Consider the following 27711-nt stretch of genomic DNA (forward strand, 5'->3'; position numbering starts at 1 on the left):
TTGGGATTTCCCGGTTCTGATCGGGTCAAAAACCCTGATGGAACTGATATTTAACCCCTGTGGTGAATTTCGGTGAAGTCCGGAGGGCCTAGTTAGTCAAATCCACTCTCCTCACCTCCACGCTGGGGCCCCCTGGGATCTTTTAAGATGCGAAAGAGAGAGTGGTGTGCGGATAGCAATGGGAAGCTACCGCATTTATATATCCCAATAATCATTTGCAATTTTATCATGATGAGTTCATCCCTGGTAAAAAATTCCGGACGTAAACTCTCCCCCCAATCGGATGTCCGGGTGGGGGATACCAGGGAGGAGCACTTCATGGTGCAAAGAAATGAAGAGAAGAAAAGAAGATTGAAGAAAGCAACGCGGGATGTGAAGACTCCACAGCTGCCAGGTAAGTTAGAAAACATGAAGGAAGCAATGAGTGGATGTGATGGGAATGTCAGAAGTGATGTGGGAAAATTGTGCTGAGTTGGTGATTGATAATAGGGCTCGGAAGTTGATGACATCATATTTTTCTTAGAATCACAGACAATGCAGGATACTCTATATATATATATATATATATATATATATATATATATATATATACTCGTTTCACTTCAACACGAACCAATAAATGTAGCCTACTTTTATTTTGCGTTTATTTGCATTTTTTGGTCTTTTGTTGTTCACTAGTCATTTTTTAGGAAATGTTCAATTTTTTGTTGCTCTAGAAGATATGTCATCATCACCATCATCCTCATCATCGAAGAAAACGAGACCAAGACGAAAAACGATGGCAAGGTGGAGGAAATTATTTTGGCGCTTCTGTTGCTGTTGTTGCAGGTGTTTGAGAGGTAAGGAGTAGTAAATTTAAAGTATGTAGTGATGACTAGAGCTGGAACAATTATTCCCTCCTAAACAAGCTAGCAGGACAACCATGTCATTAAATTTGAAAATACGTGATGGTGCTTATTTATTCCATCTTAATAAAACTGCACGGCACGTCAGAAACGTAACTTCACTCACTAACTACCGAACTGTTCACTTAAGAAGACACTATAATACTGTTATTGAACTATACCTTGTTTACGAAAAAATTGTTCCATCTCTACTTATTAAATTAGAGGCGAAAATAGAGTTAAAATGACACACTATAGACCTAACTGTAGTTCAATGTAAACTGCAAAGTGTGATAGCTGGCATAGGTCCCACAGGGATCAGTTCTTGGCCCTCTATTAATTTCAATCTACATAAACGACATATCAGAATCTTTAAAGTACCGCCGACATCATCTCTATGCAGACGACCTTCAAGTATTACATAAAATTCCACACTGACAAAATAAATGATGCAATAACTAAAATTAATGACGATCTCGACTCAATTTGGACATAGACACGGAAATTCCGACTTAAACTAAATCCAGAAAAATCACAGTCAATAATTGTGGGTCATTCACGCTTGTTAAGTAGTATTACCTTACCAAATTAGTCTCTGATTAAAATATACGGCACTGAAATTCCATTCAGTGAATCAGTAGGCCTAAAGAACCTAGGTATTTATATGGATAAAAGTTTAAATTGGAACATTCAATGTGCAGAACAATGAATGAATGAATGAATAGGCCTATATATTTCTTTTTGTTTCGGTAAAAGACAGTAGTTCATGCAGAGGGAGCTATTGCATATCTGACGAGGACAAAGTGATTTTTCTGAAAGGAAAGAGCATGTTCTAGGCGTCATATGAGGAAACGGGGTGGTGACGACATTATGTAACTGTAAGGAATATTAGTGGCAATTTATACAGAGTGTTTTAAAAATGGACTGAAAGTAATCCCAATGTTAGGGAAATTTGTAGCTAAGAACAATTCATTTTTTAATTTTACTGTAACTTTTCCGGAAAATGTGTTATATGCAATCATACCTTGGGAATCACCAGTATCTTGCTCTGAAAACTGGCATCTGGTCCAGCAGATTAACATCCTAGGAAATAGTTAGAGAAGTTTAAGAGACGAAAAGTGGAAACATTAATAGCAAGTACGAGTAGACACAAATTAGCTTACATTGATCGGATTAGTTTTCGTTCGGAATAATGTTAAAATTTTGATTTTGGGAACATTTTTTCATAACCTTTTTTTTTATTTTGTTTGAAGAAGACAAACTATCTCCCAAGTAATGGTTCTTTTTTTGGGGGGGAGGGCAGGCTTCTCCGCATGACTCGCAAATGTCTAAGCTACTGAGATGACACGGAAGACTTCACTTCTGCGCGGCATGTCTGTATCCTCACCAAGCTCTAAATATACATAGGCAACCCAGTTCAAAAGGAAAACAACTCAAAATTTAAAGTTATGAGAAACCTGAATTTTAAAGATGATATTGCTATGAAAAATCCAATTAACACATTTTAATTATTTGAAACTTGTAGCATAGCTATATGAAACATTATTATCAGAATTCTGGAGTAATTTCATCGATCCTCTAGTTTCTCACAGCAACATAGCCTATTGCTTTAAAAATGCAGTTTTCTCAAAACTTTAAATTTTCAGTTGTTTCCTTTTGTACTGAGGTGTTTATGTCAATTATACAACAAATCCATTTTCTTAGTATTTTCTCAAGTGCATTTCAGAACGGTTTACGACAGACTCGAAATAGAACGAATTTCAATAACTCCCATAGCGATAGCTCTATGTCTCTGAGCATGCGCAGTTTCTTGTATCTGGAACTTCGAATATTTAAGGGCTCATTACTTTTCCCTGATAGTGTACATAATCACTGTTTCCTAAAAATGATTCACTTATTACTGATAGTTTGATGACGTACGTGTTGTCATTCTTATTTAATACGAGCGTATGCACTATTTATTCTGTTCATTAGCTAGCAATCAGTGTGAAAACGACGATTTCAACTGAGAATAATATTGCTTTTTAGCTGGACCCAGAACATCAAGGGCGCAGTCAGAGACGAGCGACCACGTCGATCCCGAAGTCGTCCAGGTAACAGAGGTGATAGAATCCACCTCTTCTGGAACATCAGCGACAAAGTCAGAGACAAGCGACCACGTCGAGCCCGAAGTCGTCCAGGTAACAGAGGTGATAGAATCCACCTCTTCTGGAACATCAGCGACACAGTCAGAGACAAGCGACCACGTTGAGCCCGAAGTCGTCCAGGTAACAGAGGTGATAGAATCCACCTCTTCTGGAACATCAGCGACACAGTCAGAGACACGCGACCACGTCGAGCCCGAAATCGTCCAGATAACAGAGGTGATAGAATCCACCTCTTCTGGAACATCAGTGACACAATCAGAGACGAGCGACCACATCGAGCCCGAAGTCGTCCAGATAACAGAGGTGATAGAATCCACCTCTTCTGGAACATCAGTGACACAATCAGAGACGAGCGACCACATCGAGCCCGAAGTCGTCCAGATAACAGAGGTGATAGAATCCACCTCTTCTGGAACATCAGTGACACAATCAGAGACGAGCGACCACGTTGAGCCCGAAGTCGTCCAGATAACAGAGGTGATAGAATCCTCCTCTTCTGGAACATCAGTGACACAATCAGAGACGAGTGACCACGTTGAGCCCGAAGTCGTCCAGATAACAGAGGTGATAGGATCCACCTCTTCTGGAACATCAGTGACACAATCAGAGACGAGTGACCACGTTGAGCCCGAAGTCGTCCAGATAACAGAGGTGATAGGATCCACCTCTTCTGGAACATCAGTGACACAATCAGAGACGAGCGACCACGTTGAGCCCGAAGTCGTCCAGGTAACAGAGGTGATAGGATCCACCTCTTCTGGAACATCAGTGACACAATCAGAGACGAGTGACCACGTTGAGCCCGAAGTCGTCCAGATAACAGAGGTGATAGGATCCACCTCTTCTGGAACATCAGTGACACAATCAGAGATGAGTGACCATGTTGAGCCCGAAGTCGTCCAGATAACAGAGGTGATAGGATCCACCTCTTCTGGAACATCAGTGACACAATCAGAGACGAGCGACCACGTTGAGCCCGAAGTCGTCCAGGTAACAGAGGTGATAGGATCCACCTCTTCTGGAACATCAGTGACACAATCAGAGACGAGCGACCACGTTGAGCCCGAAGTCGTCCAGATAACAGAGGTGATAGAATCCACCTCTTCTGGAACATCAGTGACACAATCAGAGACGAGTGACCACGTTGAGCCCGAAGTCGTCCAGATAACAGAGGTGATAGGATCCACCTCTTCTGGAACATCAGTGACACAATCAGAGATGAGTGACCACGTTGAGCCCGAAGTCGTCCAGATAACAGAGGTGATAGAATCCACCTCTTCTGGAACATCAGCGACACAGTCAGAGACAAGCGACCACGTCGAGCCCGAAGTTGTCGAGAGAACAAAGGCAATCGCATCCACCTCTTCTGGAGGTACAGTAATCGTTTACATCAGTGGCGTGTAGGCTAGTAATTTTTTAAAATAGGGAAGCAGTAACTAAATACAACCCATATAGAAGAAACTTTGGGACCCATTTAGCTGACATTATCACATTCATTTCATACAGAGTCTGTGATGCAGTGGATATCATTTTGATTAGGCCTACTTACACACAATTGCACAGATAAATTTTCATATATTTTAATACATCAATTTGTGTCACACCTTCAACATTAACCAACAGAAAGTACACAAATATTGCATTGACATTAATGATCCAAATGCTGTCTTTTTTAAAGTATCTATGTTACACAGTTATCAAACGAATTAGTTTTGTCCATTTTAAACTACTTAATTTGTTGCTGCTCAAATCTCTGAACATACCTCTGCCACCTATTAGCAGGGTTCATTCTTGTTGGGGAATAAGATTACCTAATCGTTCTGGTAAGCTTGGAAATATCCTTGTTTTAAGGGACATCTCTTTCAGGAGTATTCTTGCATATTTCCTTCTCTGTCTCTAGAAACATATACTAGATACAAATCGTTTACTTCATCATCATCATCATCATCATCATCATCATCATCATCATCATCATCATGTCCTTCACATGTTAGACCCTCGTGAATCCGTTAAGGTGTCATGCCAGCGTTTTCGTGGTCTTCCCAAATTTCCCCTTCCTCTTGGTACATAGGCAAGAATTTTTCTAGGCCATCTAGTGCGATTCATCCTTTCGACATGTTTCTTCCACTGAAGTCTATATTGTTGAACAAAATTAACTATAGGATCTATTTTTAGTTCTTTCAGTATGTTTGTACGGTGCTCGAGCAATGATCATCCCGCTGTCCGCCTTATAAACCTCATTTCAGCTACTGCTAGTCACTTCTCTTCAGCTTTTCTGATTGTCTATGCCTCACTGTCTTAAGTTATAACTGGTAGAGCTAGTGTTTTAAAGACTTTTAGCCTCGTATATTTTCGAACTTGGGAGGGTTTGAAGACGGTGTTGTTTACTCCAGTTGTTTGTATAAATTTAGATATTTTGCTTGATATACCTTCATCAATAACATAAGATAAATTATAGCCTAAATAGTTCAATGAATTGACACGTTCAATTAGTTTATTATTTATTATAATTTTACTTGGAATTGGCTCTTGTCCTATAAATGCTATGTTTTTTGTTTTTTCTGTTAAGACTTGCATATTGAAATCTGAAGCGATTATTTCTAGATTATAAACGGATTTTTGTAGAGCATCTTCTGTTCTAGCAATGAGAATCTGATAGTCGGCATACAGTAATGTACCTATCGAGAAGTGTGCTTCGATTAATTTGAATTCTGGCATGATGACTTTGCCTCCAAATGTAAAAAATATGGTTCATATTTATATGATAAATAGAAGAGGGGAAAGAATTCTGGCATGATGACTTTGCCTCCAAATGTAAAAAATATGGTTCATATTTATATGATAAATAGAAGAGGGGAAAGACCTCACCCCTGTCTAACATCTTGCTTGGTTTATTGAAGTCCAGCTAGTATTTCCCCGTCCAGTTCTTATGGCAATTTTATTTTGTTGATATAAATGATAAAAGGAAAAAATTATTGGATTTGATACATTATCATGGCATAACACCTCTAAAAGTTTCCCTGTTTCTGTTAACTTTATGGAATGCTTTTACGAAATCAATAAGTGCTAAATATTAAACTTTCTATGCTTTTCTATTAAACTCTTCATAGTAAAATCTCTTTCACAACATGATCTTCCTTTTCCGAATCCATTTTGTTCTTCAGTGATTATGTCTTCATAAAGATATGATAATTTATTAATCAGTCAATCTTTTAGTACTTTGATTTTTATTTTATTTTTAAATTTAATATTAGTTGTAATTATAATTGTAATTGTATTCTTAATATTGTAGTTGTAATCCCCTGGTAGAGGAGAAGAGAAGGCCTGATGGCCATATCTCTACCGGGTTAAATAAATAAATTTATTTTTGATTATGTTTGTATAGATTTTATAACCTGAATTGAGAAGGCTTATGTCTCTGTAACTTCCACATTGTTTTTTGTTTCCCTTCTTATAGATGGGTATTATAAATGCCTTTTGCCAACTTTCTGGGAGTTCTGATCCTGCCCAAATATTGTTAATTTTTTTTATTTTTGAAGTAGGTTATTTTACAACGCTGTATCAACATATTAGGTTATTTAGCGTTTGAATGAGATGAAGGTGATAATGCCGGTGAAATGACTCCAGGTTACCTAGCATTTGTTCAAATTGGGTTGAGGGAAAACCCCGGAAAAAACCTCAAACAGGTAACTTGCCCCGACCAGGATTCGAACCCGGGCCACCTGGTTTCGCGACCAGATGCGCTAACCGTTACTCCTCAGGTGTGGACAGTATTGTTTAAGAAATATAAAAATCTATCAGTAAATTCTTCTCCAGCGCATTTATAAAGCTCTATATTTAAACCATCTTCAGCTGGAGCTTATACGTTTTTTTGAACGTTTATATACTTCACTGAGTTCGTCATCAGTAATAACATCCGTTGTGCTATTTGGAGTTCGTTAATGTAAGAGGCACATTTTTCTGGAACCATATATTTTTAAAGTGATTAAGTAAAGATTCATTTGGGATAGGATTTATAACAACATTTTCTTTCATCTCTGAGTTTATTTTCTTAAAAAATTGTGAAAGTTTTGAGTCTTGGTAATGATATGTCTCCTTCTAATCCTGAAACAAAATAATTCCATTTCTCTCTGTGTTGCTTCCTTGTTTCCCGTTTTCCAATTGTCCACTTTCTTTATATTCTATTTCATCTTCAAGTTTTCTTCATTGTAAAAATCGGAGATATGCTTCCCATTTATCATTTATTACCTTTTTGATATCCTTATCCCATTTTTGTACACTTCTTTTTCTCCCCTGTCTAGAATTTTTTAGGTCAATACTCTTTTCTTCTATGTTATTTGAAATTTTGATTTTATGAAGGTGTTCCTTTATTCTACGTTCATAAAGCCATTGAATACTACTATCTCTCAATAAATCTACTTTAAAAATAACCCTATTATTTTCTTGCTTAGAATATTTATTGTTTTTTATGTCATGGTGATAGAATTCTAATAGGGGATACAACTAAATAATGATTCGTCTCTAAGTCATTTACCTCAACACACAACTGAATGTTTTGTTGCCGTGAAGGCATTTCGTGGTATACGAGTAGCTTCTAGCCACATAACATATCCTTTTCAGTTGGAAATTTGAGAATTACTTATAACATAACACTCTCACTTAAAGCATTCTGGTAATTGCTGGTACACACAAGCACACAACATTTAGGAATCATCTGTAACTAAAAGAAAATGGATAAATTAATTCAATTTTTTTGATTAAGTCTAAACTTCCTTCATTTCAGTTCCCTGAATTTATTTTTCTTTGAGGTTACACATATATTAGAAATAACCGTTATTACATGTTTCATCTTTTGATTTCTTTTCAGACTTTACTTTTATAATTCACTTCTTGTTAACAGTTTGGTGACGTACATGCTGTCATGCTACAGTCCATCCGAGTGGTTAAGTCACATGGTCGTCAAAACGGGGAAATCACATGAAGTTACTTACTTAAGGGGGCCTTTTTCTTTAAAGTATTTTAAACAGTTGTATAATATTACGTAAACTTTTAATTCAGTACAGAAAATATTTGCAGAGAAGAGCCTAGCAACTCAGCCACTAGCCCTTACAGACACGACAGGAGAAACGAGTGTGGCAAACCGGGATGCGACATAACCATTCAGCCACACAGTACCTATTTATCCTTTTCATAGATAGTAATAAATGTATTGCAGGCGAACTGACAACGACGATGATGCTAGAAGATGCCCGTGCCCATGCCCATATCGTGAGGACCCACAGCGAGGCCAACGAACCCATCTTGAACGACCACATGTTCAACACCCCCTACTGGCTGAGGTTGCGGAATGAGGTGGAGATGGAGAATCGTCTTACAGCCCTCCAATTGTGTGAAAGACTTGGATGGAAAGGTACCGTAACTGTTTATATCATAAGTAGTGGCGCTTTCAGCTATGCAAAAGTACAGGAAATTTGAATTATTACAGTGTCACAACACGAGGAGGTTTTACTCACCCGGTTGAGGATTGGTCATTGTCGTCTGACACATGGCCATCTCTTACGTGGCGAACCTCAGCCAGAGTGTGATAAATCTGTGGTGTTTGGGTAAAGGGAGATAAGTCATAAAAATATGTTCGGAGATAAATGAAAATTAAACTTGGATCCCTTATTACAAATAATTTTCTACACAAATAAAACACACCAACTGCTAGTTTTCTTTGATTTTTGCACACCCACTTGTATAATTTAACTTTTGTGTTCATTTGGGGAACAAAATTCCACCTGGACAAAAAAATGACTTATACCCCTTTACCCGAACACCACAGATGCCATGTTCCACTTACGGTGGAACTTTTTTATTGCGTTGTAGAAAATATGACTGTGTCCGCCGGCAATATGGAATTCAGCCAACACTACGTGATGCTCTTGGAAATGATTTTAATTGTACAAATGCAGTTCTGAGATTTTTATCGAATACAGGTTTGGGTAAGGTGATTTAGTTTTTTATTGATCCATTTTACTTATCCTCCGGACCCTTTACATCTGGAGGATATATTTGTTGTTTTATATTTGATTTTACATTGTTGACATTTCGGACTTTATACATCCGAATCTTTTATTAAATTTTATTGTTTTTAAAATATGATACACAATTTATCTCTGATGGCCTTAGTTTTATTGTTTTATTTGTTCGTTCTGAATACCACCAAGGGTGGTAGAATTGCTCACTTTTATGATTGTGTAGAAATCACCTTATGTATACTGCATTTGTGTGCCTCATTTTACCGTGATGACGCTTTTTAGTTCTTTAGCACTCTGATTATTATATTATTTATGTCTTTGTTATATTAAGAATTTTAGATAAGGGCGCAAATAGCCATAGTAGCTGACTCACCCTTTTTAATTATTATATTATTTATGTCTTTGTTATATTAAGAATTTTAGATAAGGGCGCAAATAGCCATAGTAGCTGACGCGCCCTTTTTAAACCCTACTACTACTACTACTACTTGAATTATTACTGGTACAAGTAATAATAATAATAATAATAATAATAATAATAATACAGTATAACCTCTATTATCCGTGGTAATGAAGGGGTTGGTCTGAACGGTTAATCGAAAAAATCGGATAATCAGTACCATAGAAGACTTTCATAAATTAAGTGTTGCATAATACAGTTTCGTAATTTTCTCCTTGGTCATGTGTTTTAACACATTAGGTAGTGGATCAGAAGTTTTAAGTATAGGCCTAATAGCTCTGTTGGAAAGAGTGGGTGAAAAAAGAGTAATGCTGAAACTGATCAGAAAGAGAAAAAGGAATTGAATGGGTCACTGACTGAGAAGAAACTGGCTACTGAAGGAATCACTGGAAGGAATGGTGAACGGAAAAAGATTTCAGGGCAGAAGAAGATATCAAATAATTGAAGACATTCTGATATATGGATCATATGCGGAGACTAAGAGAAAGGCAGAAAACAGGAAAGATTGGCGTATGCTGGGCTTGCAGTGACAGCACTATGAATGAATGAATGTCAATGACGGGTTTCTAAGGGTCAAGGGAACTTCTATGATGGATTTCCCTGGAAAGATAGAAAACGTATAGATCTCATCTTATAGATTTAAGTAATTAATATACTTTATCTTTTTTTTATGAAATCTCGCACAGTTTGACTGCAATCTCGTATTCTGATGTGAGATGAACAACAGTTCCTCTTTTCCAAAACCATTCAATTATATGCACTTCTCTTCGATACTTAGCACAATATGTATTCTTTTGGCACTTCTGGAAGACATTATGGAGAGAAATTAAACATGTCACTCGAACAGTAGACCATAATATGTAAGAGCAAAGGTTTGTAATATCACTCTCTATAAAAAATACGTAAGTTACTAATGTATTGTTCAGTACTCAATACGTTTCCTCCACAATAAAGACGGATAATCCAACAATCGGTTAATAGGATGATGGATAATCAGGGTGCTACTGTAGTTTTATTTTCCCTGGCAGAGTTAAGGCCATCAGGCCTTCTCTTCCACTCAACCAGGATCAAATCACATACAGAAAAATACATACCGGTATACAAATATTAACTTAAAAATAATAATAAACATAATTAAGTAAAAAAGAGAGATTGAATACATATACACAATCACTATTAACTTTAAAATAACAACAATAAAAATATATATAATAAAAAAGAGACTGAATATATAATCACAAACAGGAAAATACATTCTAGTATACAATATTAACTTAAAAAAAGAATTAATACATATGAATATAATCTCACAACTAAAGGAATAGTAGAATTAGTATGATCAGCACAGCACATGTTACATTGAGACAATGACAATTACCTAGATATAAGTGTTAATGGAAAGATAAAGTAATGACTGTGTAAAATAATAATAATAATAATAATAATAATAATAATAATAATAATAATAATAATAAATAAAAATTATACCTAGAAAACTAATTCTTTGCATTTAAAATATTTCTAAACAACCTAATTTTAAACAACTGAGGACTAAGACTACCCCTGATTTCCAGCGGCAGCGAATTCCATGAGCGGGCCATGGCTATTGAGAAAGAACTTGAGTACAGAGATGTCTGATGACGTGGTATTGATAGCAACAGATTGTGCTGTGAACGTGTATTACGATTATGATGTGAAGCTAGGAGAGTAAACCGAGAGGCAAGGTAGTTGGGTGTGGAATCATGTATAATTTGATTAGCAATGTACTAAACGTCGATCTTGCAAGCGGAGCCAGGAGAGTCATAGAAAATATTCCGATATATGATCATGTCGGCGGATATTGAAAATAAATCGGACGCAGACATTATGTACACGTTGAAGTTTTTGAGAAAGTTCAGCACTTAGGTCGCTATATAAAACATCACAATAGTCAAAGTGAGGCATTACAAGAGTCTGTACTAGAATTAGTTTGAGTTTAATAGGAAGGAAAATTTTCAGGCGTTTCAAAGAATGCATGATAGAGAAAACTTTTCTTCAAATATATCTGATTTGTGTATTCCAGTTCATATTAGAGTCGAAATAGATGCAGACGTTTTTTACAGTAGCACCGAAAGGAATTATTTTGTTGTTGAGAGAGACAGGCTGAAGGGTGTTCATATTAATGGAGGATAAAAGCCTTTGCTGCCTCGGTAATTAGAAAATAAGAGATTAGAAACGTTTGGGAACCTTAAAAAAAAATGGAAAGGTAGAGATTGCCAAAGAGAATATTATATTTAAAAGTGACAGAAAGACGACCAATGCGAAGACCATGGGAAATATGGACAGATCAAATTCAGAAGAACTTACAAGAACGGGGATATAAGTGGGATGAAGTAAAGAGGAAAAAAGCTTGGGAAGGCAGAGATGAATAGAGGCATATTTGGAATCGACTTTCCGAAAGGAGGACACGATGATGACTGGTAGCGAACAGGATATTTATCCAGTGGTGTCATTCAGCCAGTTCTCACCAGTCGTAATATTCACTTGTTAAATTTGTCACAGTTCACAGAACCTGTTCTTAAATGTTCGAAGTTAAACATATTAGGTTCTTGACAGAAAGAAAGAACATTAATTTAACATTTTTAACATAAAATTCTCTAGCTTTTTAATAAGACAGTGACAGTAAACATAATCATATCATAGTATTAAATAGTTTCTTATCAAAGTGTGCAGACAGTCAAAACAGGAATATAATATCGACAGCCCATTTTGAGTTATTTTAACTTAAAATTTGAAGTTTTGAGAAACCTGCATTTTTAAGCTTTATGTTCTGAAAAATGAAGGATCGTTCAACTAAGGGGGGTACGCAAGGGGGGGTCAGAGGGCTTGAATCCCCTCTGAAATTTTTGAAAAAAAAAAAAAGACATTTATATTTGAGTATATTTTATCCGCAATCTCTTCTCATCTCTAATTTTTCACTGTCAGAGTAACAAAATCTACATCGACATGAGGCATAGTCTTCCTAGTCCTCCTTCAATATAATCCCTGCCCCAGGTGCTGCGGCACATTCGAATTGTAACAATGCTATATTTTTTATAGAGCAAGACCTACGCCTCGTACCAACCTTATAATAAAATGAAGCTGACACAATATGAAATTAAAAGGGTTGTTTTGACAGTTATGCAGTGCAAATGTTAAATGTTGTACACTGTCAATTTTAAATTCAATTTAAGAGTGGTATTCTCCAGTTCGTTGGAGTTATGACTTAATTGTGAAACATTCATTTGACATTTTATGAATGTGACAGTTCATATTTTTAATGTAAACTTCACATTATCGTTCTTGGTTCTTTGATATATCTAAGTAACCGCGAAGCTCAATTTTATAATTTTTTTTTTAATAAAAAAGCCGCGTTTTGATTCTCGCGAGGACAGTGGAAATTTCACATTATCAAATATTCCTTTTTCAACCGCAGCGTAACGATGTTGTCGCTGACGTTCTTCCTGGAATTAGTTTCACATCCCTCTGTGGAAAATCAATTGTTCATGATGATGATGATAATAATAATAATACTTCGGGTAAATTAGGGTCTGTTGGACAGTTGGGCATGTTGGACACTTTGTACTTTAACATGTTACCTCGCCGCTTGTGGGCACCACATTCTGCTAGAAGTCAATGACGGAAGTAGCCCCACTCGCGGCAAATTCCGTCATTGACTAATAGCAGAATGTGGTGCCCACAAGTGGCGAGGTAACATGTTAAAGTACAAAGTGTCCAACATACCCGACTGTCCAACAGATCCTAATTTACCCTATAAATGGCTTTTAAGCAACCCGGAGATTCATTGTCGCCCTCACATAAGCCCACCATCGGTCCCTATTCTGTGCAAGATTAATCCAGTCTCTATCATCATATCCCACCTCCCTCAAATCCATTTTAATATTATCCTCCCATCTACATCTCGGCCTCCGCAAAGGTCTTTTTCCCTCCGGTCTCCCAACTAACACTCTATATGCATTTCTGGGTTCGCTCATACGTGCTACATGCCCTGCCCATCTCACACGCCTGGATTTTATGTTCCTAATTATGTCAGGTAAAGAATATAATGCATGCAGTTCTGCGTTGTGTAACATTCTCCATTCTCCTGTAACTTCATTCCTCTTAGCACCAAATATTTTCCTAAGAACCTTATTCTCAAATACCCTTAATCTCTGCTCCTCTCTCAAAGTGAGAGTCCAAGTTTCACAACCATAAAGAACAACCGGTAATATAACTGTTTTATAAATTCTAACTTTCAGCTTTTTTGACAGCAGACTAGATAGCAAAAGCTTCTCAACCGAATAATAACAGGCATTTCCCATATTTATTCTGTGTTTAATTTCCTCCTGAGTATCATTTATATCTGTTACTATTGCTCCAAGATATTTGAATTTTTCGACCTCTTCGAAAGATAAATCTCCAATTTTTATGTTTCCATTTCGTACAACATTCTGGTCACGAGACATAATCACATACTTTGTCTTTTCGGGATTTACTTCCAAACCTATCGCTTTACTTCTTCAAGTAAAAGTTCCGTGTTTTCCCTAATCGTTTGTGGATTTTCTCCTAACATTTTCACGTCATCCGCATAGACAAGAAGCTGATGTAACCCATAATAATAATAATAATAATAATAATAATAATAATAATAATAATAATAATAATTATAATACACAAAGTTTTAGATACCGATAATATAAATTGTAAACAATTTTAATAATGACTCCCCCATTTCAAAAAATTCTCTGTATGCCATTGGTTGAACTTAATCCAAATTCATATCATGATTTAGATATGCTAAGTTTCAATTGTTGTGTCTTAATAGATTCTTTGAGCAACTTGAAGCTTTGAATTTCAGCTTTCTCAAAACTTTACATTTTGAGTTGGTTCCCTTTCGAACTGGCCCGTGGATATTATGCTTGCAGGCTTGAAACCCATCTGAAGTTACTTTGGCAGTCGTCTACCATTATCCCTTTCCCTTTGAATGCTAATACCGCATACACTACAATGAACCATAGCTTATTATTCAAAAATACAATTTAAAGAAATGAATAGACTTTAAACTACAGAATATAGCTATGAAGAACATTACTAAGATACTTCGTTTTCCTCTTTTAATAGGGTACTCCTCCCTCAATTTTTTATTCCACTTGAATGAAATAGATTATTGTTTTCACTAAAAGTGAGGACATTAACAAAATTTGTTTAATGGTATCGAGAGATTCATTATCCATTTTACACAATCACTTGTATAATACTACGTAATATTTTTTTTTACTTCATTTCATTACTCTTCAATGTACTTTCATCTCATGTTTCTCCGAAATCAAATTGTACTTTATTTTTAAATTTATCATTGTTCCGTATTCTCTCCACAATCATATTTTATTTTTAATTTAACTTCTGCTTTGTATTCTGGAGCCTAGTGGTCAGCCGTAGATGTCGGCCAGATGTCCCAAATTGTGGAATTTGTTGTTGGTGCAATTCAGAATGGTTTATGGTCATTGGGTCGGTGGCAGTAGCGACTCATGCCTGAAGCACAAAATTGTTGCGAGGTTTTCAAAGCCCATGTAGGCTAGTTGCATTGATAATTCGGGGGGGGGGGAGATCTATGTAACTAAAGTAATTCCCTCCCATAAATTTCCATGATATTCAATCGTGGAAAGTGATTTCATTGTATTCATTTCTGCCAGCTATCAGTGCACTTACCGGTACATTTAAATTAAGATATGCTTATTGCTTACCTATGTTTCGTACACTAAGTTGATCCTCCATTCCTTCATGGCTGCGAACCTGCCAATAACGTTCTCATGGAAGAGCTGTGATTTCATCATCTTGTCCAGCATATCTTTTTGGAGCGAAATATTCCCTAATTCTGACAGCCTCTTCTGTGACATTGAATTACTCTGTTTTGTTTTTATTCGTTTTAAACACGAGAAGCTCCTTTCCACTGATACGCTAGTAGATGGTAGTATTAAAATGAGGGAATATAACTTGTACACTTCTCCAAATACATCTTTGTTGACATCGTTGCCACGAAGAAGTCTAGCAATTTCTTAAATGGTATATTCCTATATTCACTGTTCTGGTACAAAAGTTCAAGTTCAGTTTTTAGAATCTGCGTCTTTTTTAATATGCTGCAATGAAGAAAGCGGATCATGTGGGAAGTTTTTACTATAAGTGTTAAATTTGGAAATACAGTATCAGCAAGGCTGACGAAACGAAGTTTTTCTAAATCCCAATCTTTTATCGATCTGCATGATGATATTGTCAATGATCTCAAAGAACAATATCTTGTAATTACGATTATGTTCTACATCACTTCTTCCATTGTAGCAGCAGTCTGTACTTTCTCCCTTAGAATTCACTTCTACTTTTCGCTACGTTCAAAATTCTAGCATAGTGCTGTAGCTGAAATTTCCATGGTTAAGCCGAAGAAGTGCTTTCGTCATGGCCCCGAAATGATAATCCCTGCTTGCTTAAATAAAAAGCAGCGTCGATGACTGACCGCATAACATGTCTGTTTAAACGGACCTGAATTAACAACCATCAGGAACTTTCTATCGTTCGAACCCTTTTAACTCCTACCGAATTTCGTTACGCCAACTTTTCTAGCCTACACCCGTACCGGCAGACTGAATTATAAAACAGAGAGCTGGGAGTCCTACAGATTTGAAATAAAGTATCGTAACTTGACCAGTTTGTGAGCATGTTTGTTGCATTATTAAATTTAATTCGTTGGCATAACAGTGCAAGAAATGAGCTGTGGGACACAATACAAATTCTCCGTGTTTCCCTCTCATTACGTTAGGCCCGCCATTAACCAGCACAATTAATTTATGTGGTTCAGTTATGACTGAATTAAGTCTATATTCCATTAAGATAGCTTTCACCAAACTTTCAGCATTATGTTTTGGTGGCCGTGAAGAGAAATTTCCAATAATTTTATTGCTATCCAGCAATTAAATTTGAATTATTTTCGTAGTTCCTTTGAATTGTGACGAGCCCTATAAATGATAGGCTATTTGAAATATTAATCTAAATGTGGAGTAAAATCAGTCAAACCCCGAAATAAACCACGGTTTGTTGAATTTTCTGATTCGACAAGTCCTCACATCACTAATTAAAATGTGGCACAGAATTTCACACAGCTACTTATTTTAGATAGACCATATCTATTTTTAGAAACATTTTCATCTTGTTTCTGAATGTTAATCCAATAGCTACGCAGAATCAAGCTGTGTTAGAATATTTTATTATCTCTAACAGTGACAAATCTGTTTGACTTGAAATAGGTTTTCGAATTTTCATTCTTTTCTAGTTTTTTAAGTCAAATTAACTAAATCCTTCACTCCGGTCTTTGTCCATGTATTTTCTTTTCCAAACAGAAGGACGGGTGGGGGAGAAAGCGTTTTTATGAGCGCAGCAAAAAACCAATGGTTTCCATTACACATCTCGGTATTAAAATGACTAGTAGGCTACAGGATTTCCTCGACTTTTTCTAGAAATTTCAATATTTAAATTTAGTGTAGGACGTCCTAATTTCTTAAGTTAACGTGCAATTTCTCTTTTAATTTCGAAAAGGCTTGGTCGATTAGGTTTTCATTTCATTCATTTTTATATAAAATATTTTTTTAGACACACTGACTAATCACATCACACCACCCACAGTACTATAACACACTGGAACTGTAATGATATACAGTAGTCCAGAAGCCTATGTGTTCTAACGCAGGTCATAAAGAGATGAGGGTGTTGGCGGTTCTTTTGTATATTCGGAGAGAGCTGCTTCGGTTGCAGCTCTAATCCAGTCTTATGGGACGGTGAAGAAAACCAGTTTTCTGCTGCCGACTACCCTATGTTGAGCTCCAGGAATTGCCGATCACAGATCCGAAAAGTACACTACAGCTAAAATTCTCGAGCAGTTCAAGGATCCAACAGACAGTAAAATCTCGAATCGGAGGAGAGTGAATTAGAAAAATAAATGCAACAATGAACTAGATTACATAAAAGCACGTTTTACATTTTTAATTTCACGGGTCCATTTAAATGGCGGTTCTGCAGCTCTGCAGTTCTTATTGCAGAGCCGCCCCTGAAGAAAAGTAAAATCGGTTCCATTGGCTGATGTTTCGAAGAAGTTAAATTGGTAAATGTTTAGTACATCACCCCTACTTGTTAGTAAAGACATAGGCCCCTACTGTTTTTTTGGTCCACGAAAAATACTCGTCTTTTACGGAAAGACTCACTCCTGCCACTTTCTGCAATGACGTATTGTATTCTCCCTGGACCAAAGATACAATACGGCGTTGCTAGAAGTAACGGTGACATGCTGAACATGTTTAATTAACTAGATGCAACAATATGTGGCATAAGTGTGCGCAGATGGATCTTCGGATAGTACAGTATTTCGTTTAGCTCCTTATGTGTAGCACAGGCCTACAGCAAATTGTCCTATTCCTGGCTAGGAAGTTTTGGGATAATTCAATAATTCAAACTATATATCGGTGTGTGTTGATATTCAAAGCTAGTCAGCTGGTGTTGTTCTATGAACTTTTCACAAACAGCATGATATACAATATGAAACCATAAACGCAACGACGAAGTAATAGAAGAACTCGATCTGGAACCAGTACTCCAATTCATACTCGGAACTGGATGAGCCATTTGCGATTTGTGAGATCCCACAGAATCCCAAAAGCCATGCTTCACTATTAACTCAATGGGAAGAGATCTCTGGTATAATCCAAAAAGAGTTGGAGAGAAAATTTATCTTTATTACGACATTGTAATAGGCTAAATGGCATAATGATGTGTGGATAAGCTTCAAGGCTTCTACCACGTTGTCTTGGTGTTATTGGCTGACGTTTCGACCGCTGTGTTGTGGCCATCTTCAGAGCAGTTGTTGGATAAGGAAATAGTCTGCCAGCTCTTATATATATAGTAGTCTCGATGGGGGGGGGGGAGTACTTGCTATGATAGGTCGTAGGTTCTCCTTCTGGCATCAGATTGGTCCTACATTGTCCAATCTGTTTGAGGTCTGTATGAAGGGGAGTATTCATATTAAATACTGGCCCTCATAAGGTCCGAAAGAGTGACCTTGATACCGTGCCCGATGTCCGGATGAAGGGGGGGGGCGCCGCGTACATGTGGAGACCTGGTTTCTCGTTCCTAAGTTTAGGTCGTAGGTTCTCCTTCTGGTATCTGCTTGGTCCTACGTGGTGCGGTTGGAGTCTGTGTGAAGGGGAGTATTCATATTAAATACTGGCCCTCATAAGGTCCGAAAGAGTGACCTTGATATCAATCCGGTTGGAGTCTGTGTGAAGGGGGGTATTCATATTATATACTGGCCCTCATAAGGTCCGAAAGAGTGACCTTGATACCGTGCCCGATGTGCGGATGAAGGTGGGTGCCGCGTACATGTGGAGACCTGGCTTCTCGTTCCTAAGTATGATCTTGGAATAGACTTCCCCATGAGTTGCTGAGTTGTAACCCCTCGTCCTTGTTGATGTTGTTGGGATGTTGTTTGATGTGGAAGGCTTCTTTAACCAGTCTTCTGTATAAGTTGTCTTCTTCATCTATTATCTTGATATTGTCGAATTCGATGGCGTGGCCTGAATCTGCTGAGTGTAAGGATATTGCTGATTTTTCGTATGGTCCGTATTTGCAGAGTCGGATGTGTTCCTTCCTTCTATCGTCCACCGTACGTCCAGTTTGGCCTATGTATTTTAGACTGCAGGAGCAAGGGATCATGTATATTCCGGCTGATTGGAATATACATAATACTTGGAATATGGCATAATACTTGTATGAATAATGATGAGGAAGTCACGTTGGTGAGGTGTTTCGGAATTCTTCTTTTTGTGCAGTAGCACAATGGAATAAAAGCATAGTGTGGTTGTTTTGGTTTTTCCACATCCACACTGCATATGCAAGGAATTTCCATCCATCGAAGACAAAAATATTATGTGCTGACAAACATTTCAAAGTATTACTGTTTTACAAAATATGCTAATTTTGGGCTTTATGCCACAAAATCCTGTAAATATGATACATTGCATGTTTGATAGTGTACTATATACAGGAACATCTAATATAGGCCTATGCAAAAATATATACAATTAGTTTTGAATATTCGTCATTACAGTCGTTCAAAACATGTATAAAACCATTTTGCATGACTAGCAAAAGGACAGTAAAAAGATGCAGTTGCATACGAATTCTCGTCCTATTAATATTCCATTCACTGAAAGCGTGTCAATGCAATGCACATGCTTAACGATCAAGTTTATTTTGTTTCTTCCAGAGTACCTTCCAGACTATCGAGCGAGGGAAATTCCCTCGCCAGAAACAATACCGGCTCCCTCGCCAGACACAATACCGGCTCCCTCGCCAGATACCATGCCAGGACCTATTTCAGATTCCATTCCGCCTCCCATGGTAGTTCCCATGTCAGCTACCATGATAGATCACGAACCAGCATCCATGGTAGTTCCAGTGATACACCCCTTGCCTGATCCCATGCCACCGCTATATATCGAGGACTTATTGGCAGAAGAAGAAGAAGAAGAAGAAGAAGAAGAAGATGATGATGATGAGGACAGACGAACACACAATGGCTGCTGGACCTTTTTCAGATATCTATTTTTAAGACTTCGTCATCTTTTTAGACGTAATCAGGGTAAGAATAAGGATAAGGATGAAGAAGATGAGGATGAGGATAAAGATGATAAGGATGAGAATAACAAGGATGAAGATAAGGTTAAAGATGATAAGTATGATGATGAGGATAAAGATAAAGTTTATAAGGATGAGGATGAGGGTAACGATAAAGAATATGATGATGAGGACAGACGAACACACAATGGCTGCTGGACCTTTTTCAGATATCTATTTTTAAGACTTCGTCGTCTTTTTAGACGTAATCAGGGTAAGGATAAGGATAAGGATGAGGAAGCTGAGGATGAGGATAAAGATGATAAGGATGAGAATAACAAGGATGAAGATAAGGTTAAAGATGATAAGAATGATGATGAGGATAAAGATAAAGTTGATAAGAATGAGGATAACAATAAAGATGATGAGGATAAGGATAAAGATGATGAGGATGAGGATAAAGATGTTATGGATGAGGATGGGAATAAAGATGTTAAGGATGAGCATAAAGATGATAAGGATGAGGTCGAGGATAAAGACGAGGCTGAAGATGATAAGGATGAGGACGAGGATAAAGATGATAAGGATAAAGATGATGAGGATGAGGATAAAGACGATGAGGATGAGGATAAAGACGATGAGGATGAGGATAAAGATGATAAGGCTGAGGATGAGGATAAAGACGATGAGGATGAGGATAAAGATGATAAGGATGACGATAAAGATGGTGAGGATGAGGATAAAGGTGATAAGGATGAGGATGAGAATAAAGATCATAAAGATGAGAATGAGGATGAGGATAAAGATGATAAGGATGAGGATGAGGATAAAGGTGATAAGGATGAGCATGAGGATAAAGACGACGAGGATGAGGATAAAGATGATAAGGATGAGGATGAGGATAAAGTTGATGAGGATGAGGACAAAGATGATAAGGATGAGGATGAGGATAAAGACGATAAGGATGAGGATAAAGGTGATAAGGATGAGGATAAAGATGATGAGGATGAGGATAAAGATGATAAGTATGAGGATGAGAATAAAGACGATAAGGATGAGGATAAAGATGATGAGGATGAGGATAGAGACGATAAGGATGAGGATGAGGATAAAGATAAGGATGAGGACGAGGATAAAGGTGATAAGGATGAGAATGAGGATAAAGATAAAGATGATAAAGATGAGGATGGACATAAGAATAAAGATGATAAGGAAGAGAATGAGGATAAAGATGTTAAGGTTGAGGATGAGGATAAAAATGTTAGGGGTGAGGATGAGGATAAAGATGAGGATAAAGACGATGAGGATGAGAATAAAGAAGAGAATGAGAATAAAGATGATGAGGATGAGGATAAAGACGAGGATAAAGATGAGGATAAAGATGATGAGGATGACGATAAAGAATATAAGGATGAGGATGAGAATAAAGATGATGAGGATGATGAGGATAAAGGTAATAAGGATGAGGATGAGGATAAAGACTATAAGGATGAGGATGAGGATAAAGATGATAAGGATGGTGATAAAAGTGATAAGGATGAGGATGAGCATAAAGATGATGAGGATGAGAATAAAGATGAGTATGAGGATAAAGCTGATAAGGATGAGAATGAGGATAAACACGAGGCTAAAGATGATGAGGTTGAGGAAAAAGACGATGAGGATAAAGATGATAAGGATGTGGATAAAGATGATAAGGATGACGATAAAGGTGATGAGGATGAGGATAAAGACGATGAGGATGAGGATAAAGATGATAAGACTGAGGATGAGGATAAAGACGATGAGGATGAAGATATAGATGATGAGGATGAGGATAAAGACGATAAGGATGAGGATGAGGATGAGGATAAAAGTGATAAGAATGGGGATGAGGATAAACACGATGAGGATGAGGATAAAGATGATGAGGATGAGGACACAGTTGATGAGGATGAGGACAAGGACGATAAGGATGAGAATAAAAATGAGAATGAGGATGATGACAAAGAAGATAAGGATGAGGGTGAGCATAAAGACGAGGATAAAGATAATGAGCATGAGGATAAAGGTGATAAGGATGAGGATGAGGATAAAGACGATGAGAATGAGGATAAAGATGACAAGGATGAGGATAAAGATCATGAGGATCAGGATAAAGATGATGGGGATGAGGATAAAGACGATGAGGATGAGGATAAAAATGATAAGGATGAGGATAAAGGTGATAAGGTTAATGATGATAAACACGATGAGGATGAGGATAAAGACGATCAAGATGAGAATGAAGATGAGAATGAGGATGAGGATAAAGATGATCAGGATGAGGATGGGAATAAAGATGATAAGGATGAGGACAAAGGTCATAACAATGAGGATGAGGATAAAGACGATGAGGATGACGATAAAGACGATAAGGATGATCATAAGGATAAGGATGATAAGGCCAATTATGAGGATAAAGACGATGAGGATAAGGATGATAAGAATGAGGATGAGGATATAGACAATGAGGATGAGGATAAAGATGATGAGGATGAGGATAACGACGATAAGGACGAGTATAAAGGTGATAAGGATGAGAATGAGGATAGCGATAAAGATGATAAGGATGAGGATAAGAATAAAGATGTTAAGGATGAGGATAAAGACGATGAGGATGAGGATAAAGATGATAAGGATGAGGATAAAGATGATAAGGATGAGGATGAAGACGATGAGGATGAGGATAAAGATGATAAGGATGAGGATAAAGGTGATAGGGATGAGGATGAGGATAAAGACGATGAGGATGAAGATAAAGACCATAAGGATGAGGATAAATATCATGAGGATGAGGATAAAAGTGACAAGGATGAGGATGAGGATAAAGACGATGACGAAGAGGATAAAGATGATGAGGATGAGGACAAAGACGATAATGATGAGGATGAGAATAAAGACAATGAGAATGACAATAAAGATGAGAATGTGGATAATGATAAAGATGATAAGGATGAGGATGAGCATAAAGACAAGGATAAAGGTAATAAAGATGAGGATGAGGATGAGGATAAAGATAATAAGGATGAAAATGAGGATAAAGGTGATAAGAATGAGGATGAGGATAAAGACGATGAGGATAAAGATGATAAAGATGAGGATAAAGATGATGAGGATGAGGATAAAGATGATAAGGATGAGGAAAAAGATGATAAGGATGAGGATGAGGATAAAGATGATGGCGATGAGGATAAAGACAAAAAGGATGAGGATAAAAATGATAAGGATGAGGATAAAGGTGATAATGATGAGGATAAAGATGATAAGGATGAGGATGAGGATAAAAGTGATAAGGATGAGGATGAGGATAAAGACGATGACGATGAGGATAAAGATGATGTTGAGGACAAAGACGATAAGTATGAGCATAAAGACGATGAGGATGAGAATAAAGATGAGAATGAGGGTGATGATAAAGATGATAAGGATGAGCATAAAGACAAGCATAAGGATAATAAAGATGAGGATGAGGATAAAGATGATGAGGATGAGGATAAAGATAATAAGGATGAAGATGAGGATAAAGGTGATAAGAATGAGGATGAGGATAAAGACGATGAGGATGAGGATAAAAATGATAAGGATGAGGATAAAGGTTATAATGATGAGGATAAAGATGGTGAGGATAAGGATGAGGATAAAGAGGATGAGGATAAAAACGATAAGGATGAGAATGAGGATAAAGATGATAAGGATGAGGATGAAGGTGATAAGGATGAGAACGAGGATAACGATAAAGATGGTAAGGGTGAGGATGAGAATAAGGATATAGATGATAAGGAGGAGGAGAAGGATAAAGATGTTAAGGATGACGATGAGGATAGAAATGTTAAGGATGAGGATGGGGATAAAGATGATAAAGATGAGGATGAGAAAGATGATAAAAATGGGAATGAGGATAAAGGTGATCAGGATGAGGATAAAAATGATAAGGATGAGGATAAAGATGATGAGGATGAGGATAAAGATGATATGGTTGAGGATGAGGATGAAGATAATGAGGATGAAGATAAAGATGATGAAGATAAAGATGAGGATGAAGACAATAAGGATGAGGATAAATATGATGAGGATGAGTATAATTGTTATAAGGATGAGGATAAAGACGATGAGGATGAGGATAAAGACGATAAGGATGAGGATGTGGATAAAGATGATATGGATGAGGATAAAGATAAAGAGGATGATAATAAAGATGATAAGGATGAGGGTAAAGATGATGAGGATAAACACGATAAGGATGAGGATAAATATGATGAGGATGAGGATAAAGACGATGACGAAGAGGATAAAGATGATAAGGATGAGGACAAAGACGATAAGGGTGAAGATGAGAATAAAGAAAATGAGTGTGAGAATGAGGATGATAATAAAGATGATAAGGAAGAGGATAAAGATAATAAGGCTGAAAATGAGGATAAAGGTGATAAGAATGAGGATGAGGATAAAGACGATGAGGATAAAGATGAGGATATAGATGATGAAGATGAGGATAAAGATGATGAGGATGAGGATAAAGATGATAAAGATGAGGAAGAGGATAAAGATGATGGGGATGAGGATAAACACGATAAGGGTGAGGATAAAAATGATAAGGATGAGGATAAAGGTGATAATGATGGGGATAAAGATGAGGATAAGGATGAGGATAAAGATGATGAGGATAAAAACAAAAGGATGAGGATAAAGAGGATAAGTATGAGGATGATGATAAAGATGATAAGGATGAGAACGAGAATAACGATAAAGATTATAAGGATGAGGATGACAATAAGGATGTGGATGATAAGGAGGAGGATGAGGATAGAGATGTTAAGGACGAGGATAAAAATGTTAAGGATGAGGATGAGGATAAAGGTGATAAAGATGAGGATGAGGATAAAGACGACGAGGATGAGAATAAACATGATAAAGATGAGAATGAGGATAAAGATGATAAGGATGAGGATAAAGATGATAAGGATGAGAATGAGGATAAAGATGATGAGGATAAAGACGATGAGGATGAGGATAAAGATGATGAAGATGAGGATAAGGACGATGACGATGATAAAAATGATGATGAGGACAAAGACGATAAGGATGAGCATAAAGGCGATGAGGATGAGAATAAAGATGAGAATGAGGGTGATGATAAAAATGATAAGGATGAGGATGAGCATAAACACAAGAATAAAGATAATAAAGATGAGGATGAGGATAAAAATAAGGATGAAGATGAGGATAAAGGTGATAAGATTGAGGATGAGGAAAAAGACGTTGAGGATGAAGATAAAGATGATGAGGATGAGGATAAAGCCGATGAGGATGAAGAGGTTAAAGATGATAAGGATGAGGATAAAGATGATAATGATGAGGATGAGGATAAAGACGATAAGGATGAGCATAAAGGCGATGAGTATGAGACTAAAGATGAGAATGAGGGTAATGATAAAGATGATAAGGATGAGGATTAGCATTAATACAAGGATAAAGATAATAAAGGTGAGGATGAAGATAAAGATAATAAGGATGAGGATAAAGATAATAAGGATGAAGATGAGAATAAAGGTGATAAGATTGAGGATGAGGAAAAAGACGATGAGGATGAGGATAAAGATGATGAGGATGAGGATGAAGACGATGAGGATGAAGAAGAGGTTAAAGATGATAAGGAAGAGTATAAAAATGATAACGATGAGGATAAAAATGATAACGATGAGGATGAGGATAAAGAGGATGAGGATAAAAGCGATAAGGATGAGAATGAGGATAAAGATGATAAGGATGAGGATGAGGATAAAGATGATGAGGATAAATACGATCAGAATGAGGATAAATGTGATGAGGATGAGGATAAAGGTGATAAGGATGAGTATGAGGATAAAGACAATGAGGATGAGAATAAAGACGATAATGAGGATGTGGATAAATATGATGAGGATGAGGATAAAAGTGATAAGGATGAGGATAAGGACGATGAGGATGAGGATAAAGACGATAAGGATGAGGATGTGGATAAAGATGATACGGATGAGGATAGAGGTGATAAGGGTGAGGATAAAGACGAAGAGGATGAGGATAAAAATGATAAGGGTGAGGATGAGGATAATGGTGATAAGTATCATGATGAGGATAATGACGATGAGGATGAGCATAGAGATGATAAGGATGAGGATAAAGATGACAAGGGTGAGGATAAGGAGGATGAGGATAAAGACGATGAGGATGAGGATAAAGATGATGAGGATGAGGATAAAGATGATGAGGATGAGGATAAAGATGATGAGGTTGAGGTTAAAGATGATAAGGATGAGGATAAAGACGATAAAGAAGAGGGTGAGGGTAAAGATGATAAGGATGAGGCCAAGGATAAAGGTGATAAGGATGAGAATGAGGATAACGAGAAAGATGATAATGATGAGGTTGGGCATAAGAATAAAGGTCATAAGAATGAGGATGAGGATAAAGATATTAAGGATGACGATAGAAATGTTAACAATGAGGATAAAGATGAGGATGAGGATAAAGACAAGGATAAAGTTAATAAGGATGAGAATGAGGATGAGGATAAAAATGATGAGGATGAGAATAAAGGTGATAAGGAAGAGGATGAGGATAAAGACGATGAGGAAGAGGATAAAGACGATAAGGATGAGGATGAGTATAAAGATGATAAAGTTGAGGATAAAGGGGATAAGGACGAGGATAAAGATGATGAGGATGAGGATACAGACGATAAGGATGAGGATGAGGATAAAGATGATGATGAGGATAAAGATGATAAGGATGAGAATGGGGAAGAAGATAGGGATGAGGATGAGGATAAAGACGATGAGAATGAAGATGATAATAAAGATGATAAGGATGACGATGAGGATAAAGATGATAGGGATGAATATGAGGATAAGTATGAAGATGATAAGAATGAGAATAAGGATAAAGATGATTAAGATGAGGATGAGAATAAGGATGAAGATGATAAGGATGAGGGTGAGGATAAAGATGATAAGGATGAAAATGGGGATAAAGATGATAAGGATGAGAATAAGGATAAAGATAATGAGGATGAGGATAAATATATAAGGATGACGATAAGGTTAACAATAACGACGATAAGGATGAGGATAAGGATAAAGATGATATTGAGGATAGGGTGAAGATAAGGATGAGTTTGGGAATAAGGATAAATATGATAAGGATGTGGATGAGGTTGATGATTATAAGGATGAGGATAAAGATGATAAGGATGAAGTTGATAAAGCTGTATAGGATGAGAATGCGGATTAAGATGATAAGGTTGAGAATGAGGATAATGATGATGACGATGAGGATAAAGATACGAATAAGTATGAGGATGAGGTTGAAGATGATAAGGATGAGGATAAAGATGATAAGGATGAGGATGTGGATAAAGATGATAATGATGAGGATGAGGTTAAAGATGATGAGGATGAGAGTAAAGACGATAAGGATGAGGGTAAAGATGATATGGACGAGGATAAAGGTGATAAGGATGAGGACTAAGA

General features: G+C 37.0%; 1 protein-coding gene across 1 annotated transcript; it reads left to right on the plus strand.

The window, feature by feature from the left end:
* On the plus strand, nucleotides 1–27268 carry LOC138713017 (titin homolog). Its single transcript, XM_069844700.1, has 5 exons — nucleotides 1–394; nucleotides 717–839; nucleotides 2913–4403; nucleotides 8247–8441; nucleotides 19833–27268. Exons 1-5 carry the CDS (start codon nucleotides 148–150, stop codon nucleotides 27266–27268), a joined length of 9492 nt encoding a protein of 3163 aa, XP_069700801.1. The 5' UTR covers nucleotides 1–147.
* Nucleotides 27269–27711: the final 443 nt, after the last annotated feature.

Source organism: Periplaneta americana, chromosome 14 (genome assembly GCF_040183065.1).
Source record: "Periplaneta americana isolate PAMFEO1 chromosome 14, P.americana_PAMFEO1_priV1, whole genome shotgun sequence".
Classification (NCBI taxonomy): domain Eukaryota; kingdom Metazoa; phylum Arthropoda; class Insecta; order Blattodea; family Blattidae; genus Periplaneta; species Periplaneta americana.